The sequence below is a fragment of the Salpingoeca rosetta genome (genome assembly GCF_000188695.1).
Source record: "Salpingoeca rosetta unplaced genomic scaffold supercont1.29, whole genome shotgun sequence".
NCBI classification, from domain to species: domain Eukaryota; class Choanoflagellata; order Craspedida; family Salpingoecidae; genus Salpingoeca; species Salpingoeca rosetta.
The window spans coordinates 545802-555801 of NW_004754905.1; the positions used below are offsets into that span (position 1 = coordinate 545802).

Consider the following 10000-nt stretch of genomic DNA (forward strand, 5'->3'; position numbering starts at 1 on the left):
ACGTGTGTGTGTGTGTGTGTGTGTGTGTGTGTGTGTGTGTGTGTGTGTGTGTGTGTGTGTGTGTGTGTGTACACTCACAACATCACCTTGCCATCCATCCATGTGCTCCTCGTCTCCTCAATTTACTTTCCCCAACTATTACCATTCGTCCAAACGGCTAACCCAAACCACCCCCCTGCGCCGCCAATCACCACTGTAGACTGTTCCCCGGCCGCGTGTCAACAACATCGTCGTCTTCGTCACTGCCACCGCCATCACCATCACCAGCACGGCAACGCCAGGCACCTGCACGCACCACCAGCACTCCGTCGCCTCCACCTCAAACGCAGCAAACCACAACGCTGCAGGTAGACAGTGCATCGAGTGCCCACAACAACGACAACGACGACAATAGCGACATCACAGCCACAGGCAGGATAAGTGATGGTGGTGGTGGCGATGATGGTGAAAGCAGTGACGATGATGAAAGGGAGAGCAGCAAACCGCGAGCGCTCTCTCCCGTGGCGGAACTGGCAGCAGCCACGACAGCTGCACGTGACGGTGACGGTGATGGTGAGCCTGGTGCAGGTGGTACGAGTTATGTTAAGCAATGTGATGATGACAACGGAGGAGGGGAGAGGCACAATGTCACTACGACTGTGTCATCCACCACAACGCAGACACCCCCGCACGTACGACAACAACAACACCAACACCAACAACACCAACAACAACAACACCAACAACAACAACAACAACAACAACAACAACAACAACAACAACAACAACAACAACAACAACAACAACAACAACAACAACAACAACAACAACAACAACAACAACAACAACAACAACAACAACAACAACCGCAGCAGCAGCAGCAGTCTCTTCCCGGTCCAACACCGTCCAAATCAACACGCCAACCAGCCCCACGTGACACCACCACAACCACTGTCGCCACAGCCAACAACGGCAACATCAACAGCACCAGCACCACCAGCACCACCACCAGCAGCGGGGGTGGGAACGCGATTGCGATGGGAATGGCGGCTGTTGGGCGGTCGTCCATGTCGCGGATTGGGCGAGGTCTACAGGGGTTCGCAGCGATGGTCCACAGGCGCACGTCGGTGTCACACCACCACCAGCAGCAGCAGCAGCAGCAGCAGCAGCAGCAGCATGTTGCTGATGACGGTGGTGGCGTTGTTGATGGTGGTGGCAGTGAAGGCGGTGACAGCACCGATAGCGGTGGAGACTCGAAGCATCAACGCAAACAGCAGCAGCAGCAGCTGCTGCAGCAACGACAACCACAGTCCCCACCACCACCACCATCATCATCATCGTCATCACCATCTGCGTCGTCGGCATTGCCGCGGGGACGAGGGCGGCGATCAACGGGTGACGCGTGAGTCAACACACGCGCGCTGATGTACTTGTGGTGTTGGCGTACGTGTGTGTGTGTGTGTGTGCGTGCGTGCGTGCGTGTGTGTGTGTGTGAATGCGTCTGTGTGTTTATGTGTGTGCGTGTGTGTGCGTGTGTGTGCGTGTGTGTTTATGTGTGTGCTTCATGTGTCCACGCGTGGTCTGCTGTGACTGCTCACTCTTCTCATTTTCCACGTCAACAGAAGGGCCCTTGCGAACGCCCGCGCAAACGAGCGGTACTTTCATGCACGTGTGTGTGTGTGTGTGTGTGTGTGTGTGTGTGTGTGTGTGTGTGTGTGTGTGTGTGTGTGTGTGTGTGTGTACGTTCGTCCTTGTATGCGCTTTGCTGTGGCATGGATTCCTGTGTCCTTCAGTCACCACCACCGACGTCATGTCACCACCACCACTAATGCGCAGTTACGTGGAGGACCTGAAGCGGAGCGTTGCGCGTCTGCAAATGGAAAACGCGAAGAATGAAGAGCGAATCCTGGTGAGATCGCTGACACATGCATACGGGTTGCACATGTTGGCGGTGATCGTCGCTGCTTCTGCTGCTGTCATAATCAATGGTGTTACAGCTGTGCATGCACCTTACGTGCTTGTGTGTGTCTGTGTGTCTGTGTGTCTGTGTCTGTGTGTCTGTGTCTGTGTGTCTGTGTGTGTGATTCCTCTTCTGCGATGGCACACACATGCTCATCACCACACTCCTCGCCCCGACACGCTTACACACCACCACACCACCGCCGCCGCCATGAGCAGGACCTGTACAAGCAGAATGTCGCGAAGGACGCCGTGATTCAGTACTGCACCGTTCCCGACACGCCCGAACGCGTCGAACTCTTCAGTGCGTTGGGGCAGTCGACGCGGGAGGGCGGCTTGAAGTTGTGTGTGTGTGTGTGTGTGTGTGTGTGTGTGTGTGTGTGTGTGTGTGTGTGTGTGTGTGTGTGTGTGTGTGTGTGTGTGAGTTGTGCGAGTGCAAGTGGGTGGGTGTTGTGCGAGTGCAAGTGGGTGGGTGTATGTGTGAATGTACCTAGTATTGCAGCTCCTCTTGTGTACTCATACACACACATACACACACACACTCTCTCTCTCTCTGTATTTTTGTTTCACACTCGAAATACCCCACTTCAACACCTCCCCTCCCCTCCCCCCCCCTTCCCCAAATTGTTCTGAACACCAGAGGAGCGATCTGTGCGTCTCGATGCGCTGCAGGACGAACTGAAGGCCGCAATGGTCGAGATTGACACTCTGCAGAAGAAGAAGACAAAGGTGAGGGAGGTGGTGGTGGTGGTGGTGGTCACGAGTGATGGTTAACAGGAGGTGTGGTGGAAGAGTTGAGTGTGTACAGTTGCAAGCTCATGTGGTGTGATGTGATGTGTGCGTGTGTGCAGTACAAGGATGCATTCCAGGAATTGCAGAACAAGCGATCAGATCACGTGTGTGAAATTGTCGAATTGCAAGCGCAGGTGAGCAGCGGAACATGACAAACTTCCCTTTGCTTCTGTACTGCTTCTGCGCGTCGTGTGCTTCGTGTGCTTTAGCTTCTTTCTTGATAGCTCATTTGCTCTCACGAACGCGGCTGCTCACACCACGACGAATACTGACACCACTGCCACATGAACATCACTGCGAACACCACCACATGACCACGACGTGACTACCGCCACCTTGCGCCAGCTGCAAGATGCCGGCCGGGAGATTGCGCGGCTGAAGGCGGAGAATCAGCGGTTGAAGCAGCAGCAGCAGCTCGCGCGGGCACGAGAAGGTGTGGGGGGGGGGCGGAGGAAGAAGGACGGTGAGGGTGTATGAGGGTGTAGAAGAAGGTGTTGCGTATAAGGATGAGGATGCAGTCCACGCGACTCACAGCACACACTCACACACACACTCTCACACGCACGCTCACATTTACACACACACACGCACACACACACACTCGCTCACACACACACACACACACACACACACACACACACTCACACACACACACTCGCTCACACACACACACACACACACACATCACACCACACAGCTGCTGAGAGCGCGGCTGCGGATGCGACGGCGGAACTTGCTCGATCGCGCGAGGAGAATCAGCTCTTGTTTGCACAGGTGCAGGCGCTGGCCCAGTCCCTCCAGGAGAAAGACAGTGAAAAGTAAGACCATCCATCCCTTGCCTTGTCTTGCTCTGTGGTGTTGATGCGACGTGTTGCTGTGTGTGAATGGGTTGAAGACTTGGAGGTTTGGTCCATGTCATGTGTTGCGCATGTACATGACCGTCCTACCCCCCTCTTCCACTCACCCCACATTACTCGTGCCTGCAGGCAACAACTTGCCGAAGAACTTCACGATCTCTTCAAGGATCACATCAAAGTCCTCTCACAGCAGTCAGGTGTGTGTGTGTGTGTGTTGTGTGCGCGCACTTGCTTGCATGCGTGCCGAATCACTGGCTCATGTCCTCCCGCCTCCCAATAACAGCCCCCCCCAACCACACACACACACACACGCGCGCGTGCGTACTCTTTCTGTGGTCAGGCATTGCTGCTTCTGAGACGAAGAAAATCCAGCACATCTCCGAATCCAACGGCTTTGGCGAATGCGTACGCATGCACATGTTGTGTGCTGTCGTGTGCTGTCATCACTCGAGAGTCGCCCGCCTGCAACAATCAGTGTGATTGGGAAGTTGCTGTGGTGCCATGCTACCATCGCTCTCGCGTTTGCAGGTCCATTTCTCACTGTCTTGCTTGGGTTTTGTATGTCTTGTTTGGTTCTCAGGACAATTACATTGAGGGCGATTATGACCAGCTCGGTAATGCTCAGATGACACAAAATCACACACACGCACGCGCGCAGGCGTGCATACACGTGCGCGCGTGTTTGCATTCATTCAGCCGACTTGCTTACTTTCATACGCTCCTACACACACACACACACACACACACCACTCCCCTTCTCCTTGCTGCCTGTCAGGTTTCCAAGTGAAGACGCTTGCCCGCATGTACACCAACTCTGCCGAGGAGCAGGCGCGCGAACGCGAACGAGAAGCGTGAGTTGATCTTCTCTCTCTGTGCTTGTTTCTGTGTGTGTGTATTTGTGTATTTGTGTGGTTGTTGCGCTGGCATTGTTTTGCTTTGTGTTGATTGCACATCTCCTTCGCACTCTCACATATCCACACCATGGGTGCACACTGCTTGCTTGCAGGCAATGGTCTGCGCTGCTTGAGCGCTGCGGCACGCGTGTGATGTTCGACGCGTTTCGAGACGTCAAGGAGCTGGCCCGCGCCGGTTTGCCGGTGCGTACGGACATATGCGTGCGTGCGTGTGTGTGTGTGTGTGTGTGTGTGTGTGTGTGTGTGTGTGTGTGTGTGTGTGTGTGTGTTGCGTGTGTGTGTGTGTGTGTGTGTGTGTGTGTGTGCTTGCGTGTTTCGAGTTTTGAGGGTGCAACACGGTGAACACGCCTAGTTGTTGGTAGCCACTCTTTTCCCCTGTCATGCCAATTCTCCCCAGCACGACCCGCCTCCTGCAACCCTCACCATCACCACCATCACCGACGCCATCATGACGGCCACCAGCATTCCCGGCGTGCGCAAGTGTGGCGCCTGATGATTCACTACCACACGCGACGCGACAAACACCGCTCATACAACCCCTCAGATTACGTGCGATCGTGCGTGTGTGTGTGTGTGTGTGTGTGTGTGTGTGTGTGTGTGTGTGTGTGTGTGTGTGTGTGTGTGTGTGTGTGTGTGTGTGTGTGTGTGAGGATTACCTCTCGTCCTGTTTGCTCACACACACACACACATACACACACACACGCACACACGCACACCCCCTTAAACAGGAGGCGAGCATCACAATGTTCACCAAGCAGATTGACCTCGACCTGATGCGAACATTTCCGCATCACCGCGACTTCAGCCGGGCGGACTCGGACGCCGTCCAGAAACTTCGACGCGTCCTCGTCACATTCGCACACAGATACCCAGACGTTGGGTCAGTTGCGTTGTGTTGTCTTGTGCTGTGTTGTGTTGGATGTGTGTTGTGTTGTGTTGTGTTGTGTTGTGTTGTGTTGTGTTGTGTTGTGTTGTGTTGTGTTGTGTTGTGTTGTGCGTGTCTGTGCGCGCCTTCATGCTCGTTTTGGCTGTTGCTCGTTTTGGCTGTTGTATGTGTTTGAGTCCGTCCAGGCCGCGTGCTCTGCTTTTACGCGACCCATCAATGCACAACCCCACCCCACCGACCATCACAACCTGACCCCCCCCCTTCTTTTCGTTCGTCGTTCACAGGTACTGCCAGGGCCTGAACATGATTGCGGGGCTGCTGCTGCTCATTGTGGACGAGGAGACGGCGTTCTGGGGCCTCGTGGCCGCCGTGCACCACTTGCAGCCAAAGGACTACTACACGTCGTCCATGCTTGGGGTGCAGGTCGACCAGCGCGTGCTGCGCGATCTCCTGCGTGTGCGTTTTAAACGCATTGCGTCGCATTTAGAACGCCTTAACACGGACTTCAGCCTGGCTGCCTTCAACTTCATGCTCACCATTGGCATTGACGCCGTCCCCATCTCCACTGCTCTGCGCATCCTCGACTGCTTCTTCTGCGAAGGCAACAAGGTGCACAGGCTGGGCTGTATGCGTGCATGTGTATGCGTGTGTGTACATGTGTGCGCGCGTGCATGTGTATGTATGTGTGTGTGTGTGTGCGTACGTGTGTGTGCGTGTGCGGTTGTCTTCATCCCATTCGCACCACACCCCTTGCCTCGTCGCAATGTTGTGTTTCAGGTCCTGTTCCGGTGTGCGCTGGCGATGTTCGCCATGCACGAGAAGGAGATCCTGCAGTACACAGACCGCATGCAGCTCTTTGAGTTCTTCAGGTGTGTGTGTGTATGTGTACGTGTGAGTATGGGTATGTGTATGTGTGCGTGTGTGTGTGTGTGGGTATGGGTGTGTGTGTGTGTGTGTGTGGCTGCCTCCGTGTGTTTACTTGCACGCACGCTACCTGTACGTTCCTGCCACTGGACAAATTCACATCTCTCCAACGGCGCAATTCTCTCTCCAGAACAATGGGCAAACGACTGTATGACGTGGAAACGCTCTTTGAGTTTGCATTCAAGGTACGGAAAGCCCGTGCATATGTGCGTGTTGGAGGGTACTGCACAAGCACACTGGCTTTAGTTGTGCGCTCCTCTCACTCACTCGCACGCACGCACATACTCACACACGCACGCGCGCGCAAATCTGCCTCTGCAGGTGTTGAATTCGGGCATTCAGGGGTTCTCGAAGCAGCTCATCTACAAACTGCGCGCCGACCACGAGTACGCAATATGGAGTGTGCGCGTTGCACTGTTGAGGACGTGGCGTGTGGTGCATCAGTGTCGTTGCCAAGTACTGCGTGCGTACGCAAAGACTAACGCACCATCACATGCACACATGCACGCACCTTCACACACACACACACCATCACATGCACACATACATACACACACACCATCACATGCACACATACATACACACACAATCACACACACACCATCACACACACAATCACCATCACGCACATGCACACCTGCGCGACAGGTCGGACATCCGTGGCGAGATGGACGTGCTGGCGAAGCGACGGGCTGAGATTGAGCGCGAACACGAAGACAAGCAGATGAAAAGGAAGCAGCAGCAGGAGCAAGAGCAACAGGAGCAAGACGAGCAGCAGCGGAAGCCCGCCTGTGGTGCTGATGGGACAGGCGCGAACAGCGATAACGAAGATGACGATGACGGTGGTGATGATAGTGACGATGAGTTGTCGACCTCAAATGGCCGGCGGCGTACGCGGCGTAAGCGATCGTCGTCCACTGGATCACAGCGACCTCGCACATCCATACAACGACAGCAGCCAAGACCGCAGCAGCAGGAACGAGGTGAACGCAGGCAGAGCGGGTTTGGGCGATCGCACGTGCTGCACACCGACAGCGATGACAGCGATGCTGTGGTTGTGGACCCGTCAACGCCGCGCGAGTTTGACAGTGTTTCGTTTGCTGCATTGCGCCAGCAGGCAGGCACTGACACCAGCGACGACGAGGGGGATGATGGTGCGGACGGTGGTGTGGGTGAAGGCGGAGGGCAGAGCGGTGCTGGTGATCGGAAGCAGACGGCTGCATGTGTTGTTGATGATGGAGTTCAGAAGCTGCACCTGTCCCGCTCTGGCGACAACGCGGCCTCTGCCGACGTTGACGTGTGATGATTGATGTCATTGGCAGTATGTGTGATAGAATACACGCATGGTTCTGTGTGATCCGTTCGACAGCGCTGCTGATAACACATTGAGCTGCCACATTCAACACTGAATCGCCCACACTGAATCACACACGAACGACAGGAAAAGTTGCGAGGTGGGCGTGGTTGTGGTTCCTCTTTTGTGTCAGTGCTTGAGCTTCATTTCCCACAAACAAACACACACACACACACGCCAGACACACACACACACACACACAAACACACACGCACACACACACACACACACACACACACACACACACAACAAGTTCCACGATGTTCTCCTGCTGCCGCCGCCCCTCGTCCCCCAAGACCATCGTCGCTGGAGATGGAGATGGCGACCCAAAGCCACAGAAAGGAAGCGAGCTCGCCTCTTCAACGGCCGCTGTTGACGTGGTGAATGAGACACCAGCGTCAAGCACCGCGAAGCCACAACAGCGGCCTTCCAGCGAAGAAGAGCAGCGAGGCGACAATGGCGAAGACGCAAAGGGCGTGACACAACACCAAGCACACCCAGCACCGACCACTTCGACTACTGTTTCTGCCGAGGACGAACATGCGATCCGCAAGGAAGGCGTGTCGCCTGCTGGGCTGCGCCAGTTCCTTGCCGATCTCAAGGCCGCACACCCAGACACGTACCAGAAGATGACCACCAAAGAGGCGTGCGACAGCGTGGTGATCCCACGCACCAAGGCGAAGCAGTGTGCGTATGTCGACGTCATGGATCCACAGCACGTGGGCAGGAAGGCGACCGTGTTTGTGTCGCACGCGTGGCGCTACAAGATCGTGGACGTGATTGGCACCCTCCTGGAGTTTGCAGGCGAGCAAGGCGAGGACGAAGTACGAGTCTTCTTCTGGTTCGATCTCTTCATCAACAACCAGAACACGGACATCACAGCCAACCTTCCTCAAGAGTGGTATGGAGCTTGTGTCTGTACCTGTGTGTGTGTGTGTGTGTGTGTGTGTGTGTGTGTGTGTGTGCGTGTATAATGTGTGTGTATGCATGTGTGTGTATGCATGTGCGTGTGCGTTGTTCACTTCCACCTGCCACCTCTGCAACCCATGCCCTCAACCTCCCGTCCTTGCCCCAACCCCCCAACCCCCAACCCCAACACACACACACTGCAGGTGGAGCACGACGTTCAAGGAGTCCATTGCTGCGATCGGCCACGTGCTGCTGGTGTTGACACCGTGGCACGACCCCGTGCCGCTGACACGGGCATGGTGCCTGTGGGAGATCTTCTGCAGCGCAAGTCAGGAAGACGTGCAGCTCACCATCCGGCTGCCGAACGCAGAGCGAGACGCGCTGAAGGAGGCTGTGCTGGAGACCTACGAGGCCGTAACAGACGCAATGGTGCGCGTGCAGGCCGAGCGGGCAGATGCCTGGGACCCCAAGGACAAGGAGATGATCTTCAAGGCGATTGAGGACGGTGTTGGCTTCCTACACTTGAACAAGGTGGTCAAGGACCAGATGCGGAGCTGGTGCCTGCAACAAGTGGCGGGTTTTGTTGAGGAATCAGAAGACGTCAAAGGTGGTGGAAACGCAGAGCCAGCACTCTTGTGCAACAAGGTTGGGTTGTTGATGGACAGCTTTGGTGAGCATGACCGCGCCATCGACTACTTCCAGAAGAGCCTGCAGATGCAGCTCGACACGCTGGGGGAGAAGCACCCACATACAGCAACTACCTACAACAATCTGGGCTGTTCGTACGACGACAGGGGTCAGTATGACCTTGCCATTGAGTACTTCCTGAAGAGCCTCCAGATCAAGGTGGACACACTGGGTGAAATGCATCCAGGCACAGCAACCACATACGACAATTTGGGCCTGGCGTACAAGAACAAAGCTGAATATGACCGCGCCATTGAGTGCTACGAGAAAAGTCTGCAGATTAAGCTGGACACGCTGGGGACCAAACACCTGGAGACAGCGGTCACGTACCATAATCTTGGCCAAGTTTACAACAAGAAGGGCCAGTTTGACGACGCCATTGAGTTCTATCAGAAGAGCCTGCAGATCAAGATGGACGCGTTGGGAGAGAAGCACCCCAGAACAGCAACAACCTGCCACAACATAGGCCAGGTGTACGCTGCCAAGGGCGAGTATGATCGCGCCATCTCTTTCTACAAGAGGAGCCTGCAGATCAGGCTGGACACCTTAGGGTCAAAGCATCCCGACACAGCGACCACACATCATGACATGGGCCACGTGTACTATCGTAAAGGCGAACATGACCGCGCCATTGAGTGCTACGAAAAGGGCCTTCAGAGTTACCTCGACACACTGGGGCCCCAGCACCCGCACACAGCCACCACGTACGCTTCCCTTGGTCAGGTGCATGGTGTGAAGG

General features: G+C 55.4%; 3 protein-coding genes across 3 annotated transcripts in view; all 3 read left to right on the forward strand.

Moving 5' to 3' along the window:
• PTSG_09212 (uncharacterized protein) overlaps positions 1 to 743 on the forward strand; it is a gene marked incomplete at its 5' end in the record, with an annotated part of 2741 nt that extends 1998 nt beyond the window's left edge. Inside the window, one exon of the mRNA XM_004989406.1 lies at positions 200 to 743. Within this exon, the coding sequence (XP_004989463.1) occupies positions 200 to 394 (195 nt within the window). The remainder of the gene's footprint in view (positions 1 to 199) is intronic.
• A 76-nt stretch (positions 744 to 819) lies between these two features.
• On the forward strand, positions 820 to 7728 carry PTSG_09213 (uncharacterized protein). The gene is made up of 20 exons (XM_004989407.1): positions 820 to 1381; positions 1602 to 1634; positions 1816 to 1888; positions 2158 to 2242; positions 2579 to 2667; positions 2790 to 2864; positions 3076 to 3163; positions 3428 to 3548; positions 3717 to 3784; positions 3928 to 3992; positions 4168 to 4201; positions 4363 to 4438; positions 4594 to 4684; positions 4964 to 5050; positions 5230 to 5381; positions 5672 to 5996; positions 6165 to 6256; positions 6442 to 6496; positions 6633 to 6697; positions 6960 to 7728. The coding sequence occupies exons 1-20, from the start codon at positions 1017 to 1019 to the stop codon at positions 7612 to 7614; spliced, it is 2694 nt and encodes an 897-aa protein (XP_004989464.1). The 5' UTR covers positions 820 to 1016; the 3' UTR covers positions 7615 to 7728.
• A 197-nt stretch (positions 7729 to 7925) lies between these two features.
• PTSG_09214 (mbre TPR repeat protein) overlaps positions 7926 to 10000 on the forward strand; it is a gene marked incomplete at its 5' end in the record, with an annotated part of 3088 nt that continues 1013 nt past the window's right edge. Inside the window, 2 exons of the mRNA XM_004989408.1 lie at positions 7926 to 8566; positions 8778 to 10000. The exon at positions 8778 to 10000 is cut by the window's right edge and continues 1013 nt beyond it. Of these exons, the coding sequence (XP_004989465.1) occupies positions 7926 to 8566; positions 8778 to 10000 (1864 nt within the window). The remainder of the gene's footprint in view (positions 8567 to 8777) is intronic.